The sequence below is a fragment of the Cetorhinus maximus genome, chromosome 6, assembly GCF_964194155.1.
Source record: "Cetorhinus maximus chromosome 6, sCetMax3.hap1.1, whole genome shotgun sequence".
Taxonomy (NCBI): domain Eukaryota; kingdom Metazoa; phylum Chordata; class Chondrichthyes; order Lamniformes; family Cetorhinidae; genus Cetorhinus; species Cetorhinus maximus.
The window spans coordinates 91708814-91729624 of NC_135884.1; the positions used below are offsets into that span (position 1 = coordinate 91708814).

Genomic DNA, 20811 nt, shown 5'->3' on the forward strand with positions numbered 1-20811 from the left:
TGTGGGACCTTATCAAAAGCCATCTTGAAATCCAAATACACATCCATTGGTTCTCCCTTATCTATTCTACTAGTTACATCCTCAAAAAACTCCAGTAGATTAGTTAAGCATGATTTCCCTTTCATAAACTTATGCTGACTTTGTCTAATCCTGTTAATGCTTTCCAAGTTTTCTGTTACCACATCTTTTATAATCGACTCTAGCATTTTCCCCACTACTGATGTTAGGCTAACTGGTCTGTAATTCTCTTTTTTTCTCTCCCTCCTTTTTTAAATAGTGTGGTTACATTTTCCACCCTCCAATTTGTAGTAACTGCTCCAGAGTCTATAGAATTTTGGAAGATGACCGCCATGCATCCAATATTTCCAGGGCCATTTGCTTTAGTACTCTGAGATGTAGATTATCAGGCCCTGGGGATTTTTCAGCCTTTAACCCCATTAATATCTCTAGCACCATTTTTTCACTAATACTGATTTTCTTCAATTCCTCCCTCTCACTAGGCCCTCAATTCCCTAACATTTCTGGGAAATTATTTGTGTCCTCTTTTGTGAAGACAGAACCAAAATACGTGTTCAATTTTCCTGCCATTTCTTTGTTCCCCATTATAATTTCCCCTGTTTCTGACTGTAAGGGACCTACGTTTGTCTTCGCTAATCTTTTTCTCTTTACATGTTTATAGAAGCTTTTGCAGTCAGTTTTTATGTTCCTTGCAAGTTTACTCTCATACTCCATTTTCCCCTTCTTTATTAATCTTTTTGTCCACTTTTGCTGAATTCTAAACTGCTCCCAATCCTCAGGCTTGCAGCTTTTTCTGGCAATTTTATATGTCTTCTCTTTGGATCTAATACTATCCCTAATTTCTTTTGTGAGCCATGGTTGAGCCACCTTTCTTGTTTTATTTTTGCGCCAGACAGGAATGAATAATTGTTATAATTCATGCAATTGTTCCTTAAATATTAGCCATTGCCTATCCACTGTCAACCCTTTTTAGTAAAGTTCCCCAATCCATCATACCCTTGTAGTTCCCTTTATTTAGATTCAGGACCCTAGTTTCGGATTCAACTTCTTCACTCTCCATCTAATTGACAAGTGTAGCATTTTATGATCGCTCTTCCCCAAGGGACCCCGCACAACAAGATTGTTAATTAATTCTTTCTCATTGCACAGTACCCAGTCTAGGATAGCCTGCTCTCTAGTTGGTTCCTTAATGTATTGGTCTAAAAAACCGTCACGTACACACTCCAGGAAATCCTCCACCACAGTATTATTGCTAGTTTGGTTTGTCCAATCTATATGTAGATTAAAGTCACCCATGATTACAGTTGTATCCTTATTGCATGTGTCTCTAATTTCCTGCTTAATGCCTTCCCTTACATTTCCTTAAATTCCCTTACTAAGTACATATCAAAAGTTAAGAGGCTGATCCAATTGTTCTGATATGGCAGGTAGTATTTGCCAGGCTGACCAAATCCCAAAGGGAAACTTGGCCACACTATCACAATGATTTCGTTATTTGTATTTATTATGAGAAAGTTTGTGCACTGAAGTCAGAAGTAACGAGTTGACTACCACCTTTCGAGATTTTAAAGATTAAACTCTAACTGAATATTTTCCCTTTAGGAAAGCCTGACCTCGCACTCGGAAGACACTTTAAATGTGAAAGAAGATGCAGGAAGCACCAAAGCCATCGATACAGCCTCTGATGATGAAGCTTATTCGTGCCCAATCTGCTTTGAACCGTGCACTAATGGAGAGCACCATCTTGCTACTCTGCAGTGTGGCCATCTCTTTGGTTCTACCTGCATCTACCGGTGGCTGAAGGGACAAGTAGGAAAATGTCCACAGGTAATTTAGCTGCATGGTTTTGGGGAGGAGAAACAACAATTAATATTTTGATTAGAGTTTCGCTATAACGAGAACTGCCCGAGTGAATTGAACCACCGGAGTGAAGTTGGTGTTGGTTAGAACCTTTTGTTCTGATAGGTTTTGCTACATTTCAGCAGGAGGGGTGAATGTATGGAGCAGTTAATAATATTTGAAATGAGGTCTGAAGGTCACTTATAGTCTACCTCATGCTCATCTAAAGCCTAAATAGATCTGCCTCTCAACTTAATTTAGAGCATACCAAAACTCTGGGATGTTGGAATTTAAGTTTTCTTTTTCAAAAAGAGATGCAAAGAGTTTTGCTTTGTTTTATGGTGTGGGTGGCCTTTGTTCCCTGACCGAGGAAGCAAAGTTCACCCTTGAATCTAGAAACAACAATGGCGAAGATGCCAGTGCCACAATGTCAATATTCGGCATTGCATGAAATTACAGCACAGAAACCAGCCATTTCGGTTCAATCAGTCAATGTCAGTATTAGTGCTGTACTTGAGCCTCTTCCTGTCTTCACTCATCTAAGTCTGTCAGTATAATCCTTTTTTTTTTCCCTTGTGTACTTGTCTAACCTCTCCTTAAACACATCTACATGACTCGCTTCAATGACTGTGGTATTGAGTTCCAGATTTACCCCACTTTTTGGTAAAGAAGTTTCTTCAGAATTCGCAAATTGATTTGTTGGTGGCTACCTTCCATTGCCTCTAGTTTTGCTGTTCCTTACAAGCGAAAACATCATCTCTGTGTCTACTCTGTTTAAAAACTTGCATAATTTTCAAGATCTCCAATCGGAAAAAGATGGCACAGCCTTTTTTTAAATTCATTCATGGGATGTGGGTGTTGCTGGCCAGGCCAGCATTTATTGCCTATCCCTAATTTCCCTTGAGAAGGTGGTGGTGGTGGTGAACTGCCTGTTCACCCTCTCCTGGTAGGTATACCCCCACCATTGCTGGCATCATCCTAGTAAATGGTTTTTTCGCTGTCTCCAGTGTTTCTATCTCTTTTAGATACATGTCGAATAGTGAGAAAGAAATGGGGAGAAGGCTTTGGGAGCAAGAGTTTGTGAATGTTTCCTAGTAAAGTTGTACGATTAATTTTTTTTCTTCTCTAATAGAAAATTGAGACTGCTTTATAACTGAACTAGAATCATGTTTGTTTGGTTTTTACAGTGTAATAAGAAAGCTAAACGGTCAGATGTGGTGTTGGTGTATGCCCCATCATTGAAAGTTGTGGACACCAGTGAGCAGGAACGATTAAAGAGGTACACACTCACGACGTGAAGATACTTGTGACTAACATTTTTTGATGTTTCACACTTTTAAAATAGCAAAAGACTGCCTAACTTCAGCGGAAGAACCATGAGAAAGGACGTCTGTCTTACTTGGAGTCCTTTGTACTGGTTAGGTCACAAAACTGAAAAGGGAATGTGCAGACATTGGAGAGAGTGCAGGGAAGCTGAATGCGAATGATTCCAAGATAGTGCATGATCAGTGGGGAAAGGTTATTAAAGTTCAGAATCTACAGCCTAGATATGGATACAGTAATGTAATGGTTATGTAACTGGAATATTTTTCAGTTTGAAAAATCAGGAAGTAAAAAATCTGGTATTGATTAAGTGACCTTAAAGTTGTTTAAAAAACCTAAACTGTCAGCAAAGGAAGGCTGCCATTCTGCCTACATGTGACTTCACTCCTGCCCCAAATTGGTTTGATTCTGAGATTAACTGCTCTCTGAAGTGACTTAGCAAATCTCTGCTAGCACTACCTTTTCAGGATCTGTCTGCCACTTGCTGTATGTCAGATTCATGGTATATTATGTTTGTGTTACTGTAGTTTTATAGGAATGAAGGCAATCAATACTGATCTTGCCGGAGATGCTCACATCCTGAGAATGAATTAAAAAAAAAACTAGGGAAATGGTTAAGGAGGCACCTCAAAATAGGCAAAATTTGAAATGGCTCAAATAAAGTAAATCCCTGAATGTATTAGGCAGTACTCTGAAGCTGTGAATGCTGCCTTATGTATGAGACAGCTCTGCCCTGCACCTCCACTCCACACCCACCCTCCCTGGCTTCTTGAGGCCAGATTCCCTCGATTGCTTAAAGCAGAGGTCAACTGCAAACCCATTGAGAGGCAGGCACCTCCAGGTTGTGCAAGTACATCCTAGCTGCCAGCATAATAGTAGTAGAGCCACGAGCTGCTTGACAGAGGAAGTAACCTAAAACACCAGCTGTAACAAATTTAGTTATGCTTATATCTCAGATGTATTGTCGAGAAGCCACAACAGAAACCCAAGCGTGTTTTAACAGGAATGATGAGAAAGCTCGGAAGAGAGTCACTTCTAGCTACTGTCCCACAAAAACAAAAGGCAACATTCAGAAAGCTCTCATCACTTTCTGTTTTTGTTTTGTACTGTGTCCTTCTTGCAAATGTTTCTAAAACTGTTTGTTTTATGCCCTCCCAAGATCTTGAAAAGAAAAGGAGGTAAAATACTCAAAACAGGAAACATCAATGAATGCTTATTAATTCTAATTGGTAGTAATGCTGCTGTCAAATATTGCGGCACTCTTCTCTCCAAATCCTGCAAAATACTGGCCTGAGAATGTAGCTAGATAACCTGATCCTAATTCTTTAACACTGTTGCTGTGAATCTGACTCCTGTGGGTATTACAGATGTAAATTCCCTCTTTTCTCTCTGTTCCCTTGCCCGGAGAAAGAGTCTGCCCTCCATTTGCCACTTTCCTCTCAGAGCATGACTAGATCAGGTACCAAATCTCACCTGAATAATAAGATTTCAGACTTGAGCCCCACTCCAGGACCTTGAGCAAGTCATCCAGGCTGACAGTCCAGTGAAGTACTGAGGGAGTGCTGCACGATACACTCTTTTGATCAGACATAAACCAAGGCCGCATCTGCCCTCATAGGTGGGCTTAAAAGATCTCATGACACTAAGAGGAGTTGGGGCATTCTTCCCCTCTTCCTTCTTGCTGCCCATGACCTGGTGAATATTTATCCCTCAACTACCATCACGAAAACCGATGATCTGGTGATTATCACATTCCTGTTTGTGGGAGCTTGCTTTGTGCAGATTGGTTGCCATTTTCCCTACATTTATGATAGCATTTCAAAAAGTACTTTGATAACTATAAAGCACTTTGAGATACTGAGACCATAGTAGGACAATGGAAATTAGAGTTTGTTCTTTCTTACCAAGAATTAAATATTGTATGTGCATTATTATATTGTGAAGTCTGAAATTCCCTTGCAGTCCCTGTGACGTGTTTTCATTTTCCTTTGGGAAATCCTTGAGTTTTGTCCCTTTTGCCTTTCTCCTGGACAGTGATCTGGAGAAGGAGCAGATGATGCGTCGAAAAGCAGAGCTGGAATCAGCGCAGTGTCGTCTCCAATTGCAGTTCTTGACAGATGAATGCAGCAAGTTACGTAAACAGTTGCAGGTAAGGATTAGTCTGCTGTAAATCCTCATAAATAAGTGCAGAAAATGGGCTCCTTACAATTGGCTTTACCAGGTCTTGACAAATTCCTGCAATTGACCATGCTGTTGCAGTTCTAGCTAATATGCAGGCCTGGAACTCTGTCAGTAGGTGTGAGGTGTGGGTGGGTGTTGGTGTTTGTCGTCTTTTCATTTCTGAGGTTGGAGCTATCTTATGTCTAATGACTAACATTTTCTATTTCTCCAGTAGTGTGATTCTACATTGTCTGTACCTGTGCATATGTTCACATGTTTGATTTTCCTCTGCTCGTGCTTCTATAGTTGTACAGTGCTCACTTGATTGTAGTGGTAAGTCCATAATTGATGACACAAACATATGTAATCTGGGAAATGTGTGTTTCTAATCTGCAGGGTTCAGTATATAATATTTCTAATCTCACTCTAATTGCGTAAGAAACCTTCACACTTAGTTCACAGCTTGTGTTGGACAGTAAGCTATGATTAGAGACAATTTCCTTATAATCTGCTAGTATGTATAAAGCAGAAACTGGCATTGTCTGATGCTTAAGGCTATTCTGTTTGCCAGGTGTTCTCTAATCATCTTGTGTGGTTCTGCTGAGTGGTGATCGCCTGATAATCCTGCTGTTTAATATAGGTTAAGTCCAAATGTGAGATTGACTCCTGTGTTCACTTTAGAAGCATTTGTTTTAACCAAGCAACAGATTCACAGGGAACCAAAAGTCTGTGCTGTGATGGTTCATTGCAAGCTCAGCACTGCATACTTAATGCAATTAGAGGAAAAAAACAATACAACTCTGGTTCACTCACTCTTGTCATATGAAAGTACCTTTTGGATTTGCTGCCATAATCCCCACTCCCTCTCTGTCTGCTTGAACCTCAATTTTTGTCCCTTTCCACCAATGCAAGTAGTTTGGTCAGGATTTTTGTTGTCTGGTTAAGTTTTCTCTAGAAAATGTATAGAATGTGAAAAACTAGATAGTGTTGCATTAATTCTTGCCCCTCATCAACGATTGTATGTCAGTACTCACATTTGTAGACTCAAACATATCAATTAGTCAGAAATAATGATTAAATGCTGAATTGACCAAAATTTCTTCATAAAAGAATTCTACTATGCTTTGGATTCTTAGCTGTGTGTGTTGCATGCATGTATCTAACTTTATATTGATTGGGCCCATGGCCCTGGTACTCTGTGGTGTAAACCCTGGTAATGGATTAACTGGACATGTGTACACATGTGAACAAGAGAGAAGAAAAAGCCTTCATTGGCACCCAGTCCATATTCAGTACTGACATCTGTAACTACTTTTTCCTTGACTCTGCAATTTTCTTTGGGAGATGAGAAGAGAACCGGTGGTCAATTCATAAAACACTCTGGGGAAATTCCTCTATACCATGAAGGGAATGGAGCAGTCTGTAGATTGTGGTGGCCTATTAGTCAATGGGCCAAGGTTTGCAGTCAGTTGCAAAAACTCAGCTCCCACAAAGATTTAGCAGGCTCAAGAGCCTAGATTTCCTCATTTTCCAATGTAAGTTTGACAGAGGATCTCTGGAATCCAGTAACAGGACATGCAGTGGTAGGCTGATCAGCCAATCAGATTGAAGAATCCTCAGACGGGCAATATTAATCACCATTTAAATCATTATACAGAAAGCAAAATAAATATTGGAACATTGGGGTTAAGGGAGAAACATAAATGAGAACAAAACTTTTTAGAAGTTTTATTTTCTTAAAAATCTGCAATTTTTAAAAAACTCAGTCCTGTTTGAATAAGGCTTAATATTTCCATTGCTATTTTAAAAGTGGCAATAGTGCGTAAATAGTTCAAGTTCACAACAAATCAGTGATTTCTTATGATTCCATCTGCAAAGGTTGCATTGGTGTACCTGATAGAGGACCAGAATTTCACTGATATCAGCATCCAGATTTCTGCATTTAACTGTGTATGTGCAGACGCTAGTAGTCACTCAGTTTCTGCTGACAGCCTCACCGTTAGTACTACCAGAAATTCTGGGCTCTAATCACAGCTAACTGGCAGTTTACACTCTAGAATAGAAATGTTATCCTCTTCGCCGGGTTCTGTTCAGAGTACTTTTGTTCCGATGCACTTAATCCATACCCACTTGTTTTGCTGGTCTGTTCAACAGTGTGATGTCTATTTATGGACAGATAAACTTTCCAACACTTCAGCCTAGCTCTACCTAACTACTTTAATGTTGTTCTCTAGTTTTGCCATCCCTGTCCACCTCACTTATTCAACCAGACTGTATCCAAACCAATTCAATCCCTTTATTTAAAACAAACCTCCATCTCTTCAATCTGTGATTCTGTTAAGTAAATGCCCTAACACTAGGAGCTTCTTCAAATAACTAAACAGCTAGGCTGGGTATCATTCAAGTTGCCCTACTCAGCACCTTCTCCAGATCCTTCATATCCTTTGCCATGTTTGGGGATGAAAGTTAGGCACTTATCAAATCCTTACATAGCCTCAGTAAATGTTCTTTGTATGCTTGTTTCTATGAATTCAACCTAAAACCATTTTCTTGTGGTCACATCACATTGCCTTAATAAATTGTCAGCAATAACTCCTTGCCACTTGTTTGATTTCTTGTTTCAACTGGTATTTCTTCATGGTGAAAATATGTCTGCATTCTCCGAATCCCAAAAGGTGCATTGAAGGACATTTGAGTTCGCTTATTTAGGGATCTGACTTCTATTGATTTGGTCCAAATTTTTAACCCTAATATTTTCTGTAATCGGCAAGTTGATAAATGATTTTGTTGATGCCTCCAACCGAACATTATTGAAACTCAATACAGGTGTGGTCCCAAACCCTGAGCTTTCTGGAGTTCTACTCATGACCATGCAGCTGAGAGCAGAAAAAAGAGGTCAAAGAAGGGATAAGGAGATTAAATGCCATGTGTGTGGTCAGCTTTGCATTATGCCTGATGTGTGTAGTTCTACATTAAATTCCATGTGTGTGTAGATCTCTATTAAGGCCTGGCATTTGTAGTTGTATTTTCCATTTGGCATATTTGAAGGACAGCAGCTAAACTGGGTAGAGACAAAACTTGCAAGTAATATTGAGGCAACAATTGAGAATCAGTTAAACAATGAATGGGCTGTAGGGCGGAGACACAACAACATTTCAGACTAAACTGAGCACAGAGTAGAAGGTAGCAACAGGGTGTGTAATGAGGTTCCTCCACATGTAGCTGTGTTGAACTTTTTGTATATGAAATTCCCTGTTTATGAAGCTATATATTGGATTCCCTCTGTGTAGGTATATTTGTAGCTGTCTATTAAATCTTTACTGTACTGAATTCCCTGAATACATTAATAACCATATACTGACTATCTTTTGAACATAGCTCTCGGCTGGGTTCCCTCTGACTGAGAGATTATATTGGGCTGTGTATGTGCCTATGTAACTGTATATTTGATTCTTTTGTGAGCATGGCATTGAATTTTCTGTATCTCTGCTATAGGAACTCAGATGTCTGGTTGCCAAGCACAGTCCAAGTGCTTCTCAAGGCCCCTCTAGTTCCTGTAATTCCCTAACTGGTCACACCAGTTCCAGTCAAAGTCAGTGCAAGTACCAGTTTGAGAAAGGCATCATGGTTTCGCAGAATGGGAACTGTCGAGTCATGGCGTACTCCGCTTTGATGAGCTGTCTTGTTGTGTCCCAACCTTCTCCTCAAACAGCTCTCCTACCTGGTGAGTTCACAGGGGCTTCTACAACTGCTACTTCTTTCTACTAATTAGTGTCTCAAAACCGGTAACCTCAGGGCCAGGTCTGTGCCAGATTTCGGATCTTGCCAGCTTTTGGAGAAAAAAATCTGAACCTTAATTCAGTTAATAGACACATGAAATCAAGGGAATAAGTTTCCTTTTGTTAAAGTTTGAAAAAAGAATACATAGCGAAGAAATAACATTTGAGGAAAAAAATGAAATAATAAGTAAGGCTGACTCTTAGGCTCAGGTTAGGTGGGGCAAGGGTCGCTCAGACTACTTGGCGTAGAAAAGAGTGGCACACAAAGACCATAACTAGCCTAGTGTGCTGCCGCACCAATGTAGCTATTGTCCCGCTAAGTTATTTTGCTCATTTAATAACTACTTGTTATTTAATAACATTTATTCAGAACATTCACAATTTTTGAGTCCTTTCTGCACACAGCTGATTTCTGAAGTCAAACTATTTTAGCCAGCAGCTTTGCTTTTTTTGGGGAGTGGGTGTGTTGGAGGGGTAATCATATTTGCTGTTGCGTTGCAATTAAGGTAGCTCCATTAGTTCAGTTTTTGCTGCCTGGGCTTACCTCGTTTGTTTGCTGCACAGGATGTGGCGTGAAGAAGATAAGTGGGATGAACTTCCGCAGCACCCAATATGTCCCGATCCATTCCAAACAGATCCGAGGTCTGGCGTTCAGTGACCGCCCTGAGAGTGTCCTACTTTCTGCATCCCTGGACAACACTATCAAATTAACAAGGTAATGGGCATCGAATTGTAGAGGCCATTCTGGGAGGAGAAGAAATCAAAGCAATGATAGAACGGTAGTTTTCATTGGCACCATCCAGAGAAATGAATAAGATTCTATCTTGGGCAGTGCCTGTTAACTCCTGTTGTTAGAGGTTGAGAAACAGGTGCACATTTCTTCTTCAGGTATGCTGGCCTGAGGTTCTTGTTTTCCTGCAAGCATGACCCAGACCTTCCTGTCACTTGTCATTTTAACACACCATCCTGCTTTCATGCCCACATGTCCGTCCTTGGCCTGCTGCAAAGCTCCAGTGAAGCTCAACGCAAACTGTTGGAACAGCACCTCATCTTCTGATTAGGCACTTTGCAGCCTTCCGGACTTAACGTTGAGTTCAATAACTTCAGATCATGAACTCTCTCCTCCATACTCACCCCTTTTTGATCTCCCTTTTCCAATATTTATTTTTAAATGTTTATATTTGTTTTTTCCCCACCTATCTCTATTATCATTATTTAAAAAATTTATTTCCATTCATTGTTTTATCCCCACCTATTAGCCCATTCCGATCTTTTTTCCCACGCTGTCCCCTCCCCCCCCCACTCCACTCCCACTAGGGCCACCTGTCACTTGCTCATTCTGCTTTCTACTCTTAATGTCACCATTAGCACCTCCTTTAGCCAGTATCACCACTATCAACACCCCTTCAACCTTTTGTTTATGACATCTTTTGCAATCTCTCCTTTGCCTCCACCTACCACCAGCTTCACCTGTCCCACCCTCCCTTAAACAGTATATATTTCACCATATTTTTACTTCTTTAATTCTGAAGAAGAGTCATACGGACTTGAAGCGTTAACTCTGTCTTTCTCCCCACAGATGCTGTCAGACCTGCTGAGTTTTTCCAGCAATTTTTGTTCTTGTTTCAGATTTCCAGCATCCGCAGTATTTTGCTTTTATCTTCTTGTTTTTCTGCCTGTCTCCTGGCTGCCTTGGGGATGGTGAAAACATGGAATTCTTTGCACACTTGCAATTTGGCTAAATCAGTTGCTTTGGACTTCAGGTTTTCACCAAAAAAAAATTGCCGCACATCTTCCAGGAGCGCTCCATCTCTATGTTCCACCACAGTATGCAGGAAAGTGGTAATGGTGCTGGACTTGCATTCCAGAAGTTAAGAACTCAAATCACACTATGGGCAAGATGTGAAACTGTATTCAATAAATCTGGTGATGTGTGGCCGTCACAAAAATGACTTCTAAATGATTGATAGTGTCCTCTGAAGTAGCCTAGCAAGAAATTGTAGAAAAAAAATCATTGGAAGAAGGTCCACCACCATCTTCTCATCTGGTGAAGGGATTGTTGGCATTTCTTGCATCCCAAAAAGAAAGAGCAGCTGAGGGCAGCTCAGGCTGACCCTAATGCTGCCCCAAGTTTAAACTGGCCATGACACAATGCCAAGACCTTTGCAGTCTTCATAATCCTGCTACTCACTGATGGGAACAATCTAAGATTACAGCCACGTTTTGTATGAATTGTTTTCTTTCCTGTGGCGAAGTGTCCAAGATGTTGGCTGTGTCATTCCATCACCCTGTGCTTGGTCTAATTGCCTGCAATAATCCTGTTAATTACTGTCTCTGTAGCCTGATTGCCAACACTGTGGTTCAGACGTACAACACCGGTCGCCCTGTGTGGAGCTGCTGCTGGTGCTCAGATGACACAAACTACATCTATGCTGGGTTGATAAATGGTTCCATCTTGATTTATGACATGAGGGACACCACGACACATGTCCAGGAGCTGCCATCACAGGGTTCCAGGTGCGTCTTCTCAGTACATTGTGGAGTTTTACTTTTTGCTGGTGTACTTGGATACTGCCTTTGTCCTTTCTGACCTGGCATGCTTGCCGTACTGCCTGCGTAACGGCAGATGCACAGCAGTCTGGATCTCCGAGGAGCTGATGTTGTGGCGCTTGTCGCAATGGACCAATGGGAAGTCTCACTTGCAATACATTCAGATTATAAATCAAAGTTACATGCTTAATTAAGTGCATAAGAAGCCTTGACTAAAAAAAATATATATGGTGCATTCCAGAAGCACAGTGATTGATGGGACCAGGGATTGGGAGGTGGAAAAGAGACCAGGGCACCTTTTCCTTTGAGTAACTTTTCAGGCAGAAGTCACATGACTGACCCACATTGTATCATTAAAAAAATTGTCTATCATACCGGTTCTATTTTTCTCAGGATCTGCTCCAGTTATTCCAAGTTTGAGTTTTTTGATTATGTATAACTACTAGTGATTGCATTAATAGTTGTGATTCACTAATTTGCTTTCTTCATCTCCTAATGCAGTTTTATATAAAAGATGAGAGGGATCTATCGTGTGATTGCATATTATAACTTTCTCCCTGTTGTACATTTCAATGTGTAGGTGTCCTGTGACTTCACTGTCTTACCTCCCACGTATGGCTTCTGCAGCGTTTCCATGTGGTGGTCTGGTGGCTGGCACTCTGGAGGGGGGGTGCTTCTGGGAGCAGAAATCTACAAACACATACAAGGCGCACTTGCTGCCCCTGGAAGTTGGAAGCTGCACAGATATACAGATCGAACCCACGATGCGACACTGTCTCGTTACTTACAGGCCAAGTATGTGGAGCAAGATTTGGGAGGTGAGGGGGGTGGGGGGTGAGTGGTGCTATGGCATGCCCAATGGAGCAGTATGGGCACTGTACCTTTTAGGAAATCTGGCTTGGTTGACAAAGCAGAGTGACATTGGCTTCAGTGCCCTTAGGTGAGGGAAGGTCGAACCAGTAAGGATTGTGTACTGCTGGTAACTGCCCAGCCAGCCTTCTGGGTGAAGACAGCATCAGGCTCTGTATAAAAATACGAATTAGGAGCAGGAGTAGGCCACTCGGCCCCTCGGGCCTGCTCCACCATTCAATAAGATCATGGCTGATCTGATTGTAACCTCTAATCCACATTCCCACCTGTCCCCAATAACCTTTCACCCCCTTGCTTATCAAGAATCTATCTACATCTGCCTTAAAAATAGTCAAAGACTCTGTTTCCACTGCCATTTGAGGAAGGGAGTGCCAAAGACTCACGACCCTATGAGAGGAAAAGTCTCTCCCCATCTGTTTTAAATGATTAGCCCCTTATTTTTAAATAGTGACCAGCTGCGAAGGACCCATGATCGTGTGTCTTGCTGTGGGCATGAACATTAGTCACTTCCCTGGCCTTGCAGGGCTGCTGGCAGTGGTCAGAGTAGATCTTGGCAAATGCCCTCACCTTGAGAAAGGGAAAATTTTATACAATCAAAATTGAAAACTGTTGCCAGTCTTGAATGCAGTATTAATGTGTTTTTTTAAAAACAGGTAAAACCCATGGTTCTTTACGGTGTGTGATGATGGAAATGTCGAGCAGTCCCTCCCCAGAGTCGCTCGAGAACCTGGTCTGCACATGTTATCCAGTGCAGACATTCAAAGCGGGCCCTACATGTAAACTGCTAACCAAAAATGCCATTTTCACAAGTCCGGAGAATGATGGCAGTGCCTTGGTGTGTGCTGGGGATGAGGCAACCAACAGTGCTATGGTAAGTGATGGCAGTCCTTTTTGTCATCAGTTGCATCTTGGATATCGACTTTCAAACCACCTTCCTTGATGTTCTGTGCTCGGGACTGTAGCATAGCAGCTGGTTAGGTTAATGGGTCAAAAGTAGTATGTTCTGTTGTATTCAGCATAAAATCAGGGTCAAATAATGATTGAAAAATATAATGGTTATGAGGAACGAAGCTGAGGAGAGAATATTCCACAGTGCAGTATTGTTAACAGGTCACTAACCGGAAATGTTAACTCTTTCTCTCTCCACAGATGTTGCCAGATCTGCTGAGTATTTCCAACTTCGTTTTTATTTCAGATTTCCAGCATCCGCAATATTTTGTGTAATATCCAAGGGTGATGTGATCTGTTATGTTAATGCTTCCCAAACTAATTTCCAATGTAATCCCATTTTAACACCTGAAAGTAAATGTGACATCGGCAAAAACAAAATGGCAATAAAGCAGCATAGTAACATTTAGTATATAATTATTACAGTTTGTGTTGTAGATCAACATGGAATAATACATCATAAATATAAAAATCTGTTTTTAGAGCATTTTGTGAAAATATTATGATTTAATGAACTCGTAGACTTCAGTCAAGCTCTCCATATTCCCTAATGACAGAAGACTGTGAGGCCCCAATCCCCCCACATACATAATCAGCCCCTCTCCCCAACCCTCATCTGCCCCACTCACTCAGCAGCTTCCGAGCCTCCCTCATCCCACTCGCTCACTCAACAACCCCTCTACCAAAACCCCGCACTTTCCACTCACTCAGCAGCCCCTCTTCCCTGCCCTACTTTGTTGCCAGTATCTGTGAAAGGGCGCTCTCCTGGTGTAAGGAGCCTGTACAGCATGAAGACAGGACCAGAAAATACAGCAAACCCGACACTCACCTTCCTGGCTTAGCCACAGGACTTTCTGGTTTTTCCTGCACTCGGTCAGTACGGAGTTACACTTGCCAGCCTCCAGCAGTGTCAAGTCGGCACAAGAACATTCCGGGCTTGCTTGGCACTTGCCACTGAAAGTCTGAAGTCCATGAGCACTTTGGGCTCACTGTTTGTCTGCCTTGTGCTGTTTCGCAGAAAAGATCCAGTGGGTTCCAGGGCTGTCCCACTAGATCCTCTGGATTAGGTCATCTCCTCTCCGCAGTCATCGTTGTTGCTTGGAGGAGGGGCAGCTCGTGACCCCAAATGTGACTTCTGCAACCCTGTCGGGGGTTGCAATCCACAGAATGAGAATCCCTGTGTTAGAATCTGTAACCCAGCCATGGGATGCACTAAAGTGGACCTCTAGCTAATTGACAATCACTGCTGTACAAGTTTCAGGACAATGAACCCGTGTCCTGCTGTGATGCACTATAGGCTAACTCTCATAAGAAATAGGAGCAGTAAGCCATTCAGCCCCTCAAGCCCACCCTATCATTCAACAAGATCATGGATGATCTGCCCCAGGCCTCAACTCCTCTTTTGTGCCAGCTCCTCATAGCCCTCAACTCCCCGATATTTCAACAATCTATCCACCTCTTTAAATACTTTCAATGATCTAGCCTCCACAATTCTCGGCTAGAGAATTCCAGACGTTCGTTACCCTCAGAGAAAAATATCTTCGCATCTCAGTTTTAAATGAGTACCTCCTTATTCTGTAACTATGTACCCTAGTTCAATATTTCCCCACTATTGGTAACATCTTCTCAACATCTACCCTGTCAAGCCCCCTCGGAATCTTATACGCTTCAATTCGTTCTTCTAAACTCTAATGAATAAAGGCCTAACCTGTTTAGCCGTTCTTGATAAGTCAGCCCCTTCATCCCAGGAATCAGCCTAGTGAATCTCTTTTGAACAGCCTCCAATGCCAGTATATCCTTTCTTAAATCAGGAACCAAAATTGTACACAGTACTTCAGGTGCAGTCTCACCAACACCCTGTATAGTTGTAATAAACCTTCCCTATTTTTAAACTCCAACCCCCTAGCAATACAGACCAAAATTTGCCACCTTAATTACTTGCTGCACCTGCAAACTAACTTAATGTTTCATGCACAAGAACACTCCGATCCCTCTGTGCTGCACTTTTTTGGAGTCTCTTTCCATTTAAATAATAGTCTGCCTTTTGATTCTTCCTGCCAAAGTGCATGACCTCTCACTTTCCAAATTAAACTCCATCTGCCAAGTTTTCACCCACTCACTCAATCTATCTATATCCTCTTGCAGGTTCCTTATGTCCTCATCACAACATGCCCTCCACCTATTTTTGTACCGTCACCAAATTTGGATATATTACACTCTGCCCCTTCCAAGTCATTAATATAGATGGTGAATAGTAGAGGCCCTTGGACTGATCCTTGTGGCACTCTACTAGTTACATTTTTCCAACCTGAAAAAGACCCATTAACCCCGACTCTGTCTTCTGTGTGTTAACCAATCATCAATCCATGCTAATACATTACCCCCAATACTGTAGGCTCCTATCTTGTGCAATAACCTTTTATGTGGCCTTATCTTATCAAATGCCACCTGGAAATCGAAATACGCTACATCTACTGGTCCCCCTTTATCAACTCTGCTTGTTATATCCTCAAAGAACTCTAGCAAATTTGTCAAACATGATTTCACAAAACCATGTTGACTTTGTTTGATGGCATTAAGCTTTTCTAAATATCCTGCTATTTCTTCCTTAATAATGGACTCTAGCATTTTCCCAACGACAGATGTTAGGCTGACTGGCCTATGGTTTCCTGCTTTTTGTCTCCCTCCCTTCTTGAACAGTGGCGTCACATTAGCGGTTTTCCAATCCGCTGGGACCCTCCCGGAATCCAGTGAGTTCTGGAATATTTCAACCAATGCCTCCACTATCTCTGCAGCCACTTCCTTTAAAACCCTTTGATGCAGGCCATCAGGTCCTGGCGACTTGTCTGCCTTTAGTCCCATTAGTTTGTCAAAAACTTTGTCCCTTTGATAGAGACTGTTACAAGATCTTTCCACCCATTAGCTTTTTGCTTATCTGATATTGTTGGGATGTTTATAGTGTCCTCCATTGTGAAGATGTTATCAATTCTCCAATCGCATCCTCCAAGGGTCCCATGTTTCTTTTTATATACCCATAGAAGCTCTTGCTGTTTGTTTCTATATTTCTTGCCAATTTACTTTCATAATCAATTTTCTCCCTCTTTATTAGCTTCTCAGTCATCCTCTGCTGGTTCCTAAAAAAGATTCCCAATCCTCTGCCCTACCACTAGTTTTCACTGCTTTGTATGCCTTAATTTTTGATTGGATACTCTCCTTGACCACCTTTAACCACGGGCGGTTCACCCTTCTCATCAAGTCCTTCTTTTTGACCAGGATAAATTTTTGCTGAACGTTATGAAATATCTGCTTAAATGTCTACCATTGCTCATCCACTGACCTTCTCCTTAATCTATTTTCCCAGCCCACTTCAGACAACTCTTTCTTCATACCTCTGTAATTGCCCTTATTTAAGTTGAGGACACTGGTTTGAGACCCGAGTTGCTCGCTTTCAAACTGAATTTGAAATCCTACCATATTGTGATCGCTACCCATGAGAGTACCCTTAACTACAAGATCTCTTATTAATTCGACCTCATTACAAATTACTAGGTCTAAAATAGCCTGTTCCCAGGTAGCTTCTGCAACATATTGCTCTAAGAAACAATCCCTGATCCACTCAACAAATTTGTTTTCCATGTTACCCCTGCCAACCTGATTTGTCCAGTCAATATGCAGATTAAAATCACCCATGACTATTGTAGTGCCCTTCTTACACACCTCCAATATTTCCTGATTTATACTTTGTCCTGGAGTGAGGCAACTCTTCAGGGGCATATAGATTTCTTCCCCTTGCTATTCCTTATTTTCACCCAAACTGATTCCACGTCACGATCTATTGCACCATATCACTACTCACCACTGCACTCCTTATTAACAAAGTTACCCCATCTCCTTTTCCTTTTTAAAAACAGAATTACCTGGAAAAACTCAGCAGGTCTGGCAGCATCGGTGGAGAAGAAAAGAGTCAACATTTCGGGTCCACACGACCCTTCAACAGAACTGAAGTATAGTTAGGAGAGGGGTGAAATATATCTTTATATTTCACCCCTCTCCTAACTATACTTCAGTTCTGTTGAAGGGTCGTGTGGACCCGAAACGTTGACTCTTCTCCACCGATGCTGCCAGACCTGCTGAGTTTTTCCAGGTAATTCTGTTTTTGTTTTGGATTTCCAGCATCCGCAGTAGTTCTTTGTTTTTATCCTTTTCCTTTTTGCCTGTTTTTCCAGAATGTCGAATACCCTTGAATATTGAGTTCCCAGTCTTGGTCACCCTGCAACCAAGCCTCTGTAATAGCTATCAAGTCATATCCATTTATTTCTATTTGTGCTGTCAACTCATCTATCTTGTTACAAATGCTGTGTGCATTCAGATAAAGAACCTTAAGCTTTGACGTCTTACCATTATTACTCATTCTGCTTCTGATTTCTGCACTTTTCTGCTTGTATTTTCTGCCCTTTCCTGTCACACTTTGATAATCTTTCGCCTCTTCACTACCCTGCACCTCTGCTCTCCCGTTTCTTTTTGATTTTTAAAATTTCCCTTCAATCGAACCCTCCCCAGCGACAGTGTGTGGTGCTTGATTGTCAGCAGCTGTGATTTCACTGGCATGGTACAGCTGTAGTAAGACTCAGTGAAGTGTCTTCAGGTGTACTACAGATAATGACATAAGAATACAGATTCTGCAGTACAGCTGCAAGTGCAGTGCTCATACTTGATTCTGGGTGGCTAGTTGTGTTTCATTCGTGTATTTGATTTTGCTCATTTTTGTGGTTTTGGGTTTCATGCCTGTGGGTGTGATGCTAAATTAAGCCACATGGTGGCAGCAGGTATCCTCATACTTATTGAAGTTTTTGTTGTGTTCAATTAACAATGCCGCTATGGAATGAACACCTTGGTCATGGGCAGCACTGTTGAGAGCATCCAGGGTGTGGGGTACCCTCATCCTCCAATTATAAGTGAGATTTCAGACTCCCAGAATTGAACCCAATTTAAAACAAATTCGTGAACGCTAATTGTTTCACTTGATTTTTGAACTTGTTGAAGATTTCGTGTCAAAGAAAAGTGATTCAATTTTCTTTCCATTCCATTTGCCACATTATGTAACTTAGCAGCTGGTTTGACCTTTTTTTCTGAGGTGAGCTAAAGATGACCTTTGTGAAAAGCAATCTATAAACAAGAGTGTTGGGCAAATGTGAAGGGGGTCATGCTGAGGACCACTGTGTGCTCGCATGGTGAGAATGAGAGCAATGATGGTTAGACAAGGCTGCTTTGTAAGTGTGTGGGTGGGAGGAGATTATGTAAATGTCGTATAACTGGGCACAGTCTAGCGGTGTCTCTTATAAAAGTAGACAACCTTTCTGACTTAAAATGCTGGCTATGCACAGCAAGTTTCTTGACATCTGTGAAAGGAAAAGCTGCATTTATGTATGGACTACGCAACCTTGTTGGATCATCTAACTGTGAACCCACTGTTGTGTTTCCAGCATTGGTTTTTACTTTAGTTTTTGGTATTTGTGTTTTTTGTCATTTTTCTGTCCTTTCTCCCTGCAATGAACTATAACTTAGGAAATATCAGGGTTGGACTGTTGGGATGGTGTAGGGGATTATTTGTGGATGAAGTAGCAGACATCCTGATTGTTTCACCGTAGAATTCTACAGGCTGCCTCTGTTCAGCTTCCATCTGAAGATGTCTGACCATATAACCCTTTTTACTTTCTTGCTGTGGCAGGTGTGGAATGCAGGGAGTGGCTCCCTCATCCAGAAGCTTCAAGCTGACCAGCCTGTACTGGATATCTGCCCCTTTGAGGTGAATCACACCAATTTCTTGGGAACTCTGACAGAAAAAATGGTCAAGATCTACAAGTGGGCCTGATGGGACTCTGTGTTTAAGTGCTTGCCATCACAGACTCACTCGGACAGGAAATCTATGGCCCAACTTGGGTGCTGATGTCGTAAATGAATTGCTGCACTGCACCTGCCTCGGAAACAAAGCACCTTGCATTTTTCAACAAGCCCACCTGTCCTCACAGGTAGGGCTTGATTTATGTAACTGCCCTACCTGGTAATCCACTAACTTCCCCTTTTGTTGTAAACCGTGGCCTTTACTTAAATGTAATGATTAGTAGTCTCACATTTCCAAAGGTTTGCTAGTTTCTGATGAATGCTTATTTGTTGTTTTCATATTTGTGACATTTCCAGGGAGTTTGTCTGTGAATAAAAGCTTATTCCTGTCATTTTGTTCGCTATTTTTCCTTTTGTGGATTCTCATCTAGCATTCCCAGTGTTCTTTGCTTCGTGTAATGCCTATCTGTTACCAATTCCAGGAAACCTCTAAGTGGTTTGAAGTGACTCCTTCACCCGAGTGTATATATTTCCCCTATTTCTGTTTGGGGATAGGGACCTTCTGACCTCCCCTTTACTGAATCTTGCAATAAGCTGACAAAAGAACTGAAAGCACCAGTGATGATTCAGTGGGACATTATCTTATTACTGCTGCAGGCTGGTCCACTGCATTACCATTTGAAGCCACCTTTTGTTTTAAATCCCCCTGTATACACCTGTTTGGTAATGGAATAGAGAGGGTTCCAGTCAGGGAACCATAGCAAATTTGCAGAGGAATATTGAGGTCACAGAGTATACTGTGTAATGCCTTAAACTCTTTCTATTTATATTGGATGACTTGATTTTTTTTTGTTGTGTCGATTTGATTGGGGAATAGAGATTCACAGACAAATGCTTATTTAGTTTTGCAATGAAGGTTCAGATATGGCATTGAATAATTCTGTGGTTGAGGGAAAGGGTCCATGACTGAGTGTATACATCCAAAAAGGTTATGTGACTCGAAGGCTGAAACCTGCTAGTCTAATTCAGTGCAGAAAGCATTGCCCAATAGGTCGCTGGTGAGGACTTTGAAAGACATTGCCTGGAGCTGTACTGATTGTGTATCTGAATGGAAAGTGTGTATCTGCTACCTGTGTGCAATTCAAACTTTCTTAATGTACATAATTGTCATTTTATTATTACTTTGAAATAAAAAGTGAAATCTTATTTTTTTTCCTTCTACACACCAGCTGCTTATTAAGTGATAACTGAACAATACAGGCTCTGATACAGAAGTGCTACTAATGTGAGCAAGGTCCATGATGTGCCTGAGTTGTCTCTGGGCTTTTGTCACTTTCCACTTAGTGCCAACTAAACCTTAGTGTACTGGGGTTGTAGTTTTGCAATCATGTATGGCAGCCAAATATCTTGCTGTATTTCCAATATTCAAAACTTGCTTGACTACTTTTTGTGTGAATTTTTGTGTTCATTGAGGGAAGAGCTC

At 41.4% G+C, this 20811-nt stretch overlaps 1 protein-coding gene across 3 annotated transcripts in view; it reads left to right on the forward strand.

Annotated features, from left to right (window-relative positions):
• The window catches only part of rfwd3 (ring finger and WD repeat domain 3), a 30844-nt gene extending 10310 nt beyond the window's left edge, over positions 1-20534 (forward strand). For all 3 annotated transcript variants that reach the window (XM_078544048.1, XM_078544049.1, XM_078544050.1), the window contains exons 5-13: positions 1621-1845; positions 3045-3136; positions 5215-5329; positions 8836-9064; positions 9684-9834; positions 11460-11636; positions 12250-12464; positions 13193-13410; positions 19216-20534. In XM_078544048.1, the coding sequence (XP_078400174.1) occupies positions 1621-1845; positions 3045-3136; positions 5215-5329; positions 8836-9064; positions 9684-9834; positions 11460-11636; positions 12250-12464; positions 13193-13410; positions 19216-19359 (1566 nt within the window). In that variant the 3' untranslated portion in view covers positions 19360-20534. The remainder of the gene's footprint in view (positions 1-1620; positions 1846-3044; positions 3137-5214; positions 5330-8835; positions 9065-9683; positions 9835-11459; positions 11637-12249; positions 12465-13192; positions 13411-19215) is intronic.
• Positions 20535-20811: the final 277 nt, after the last annotated feature.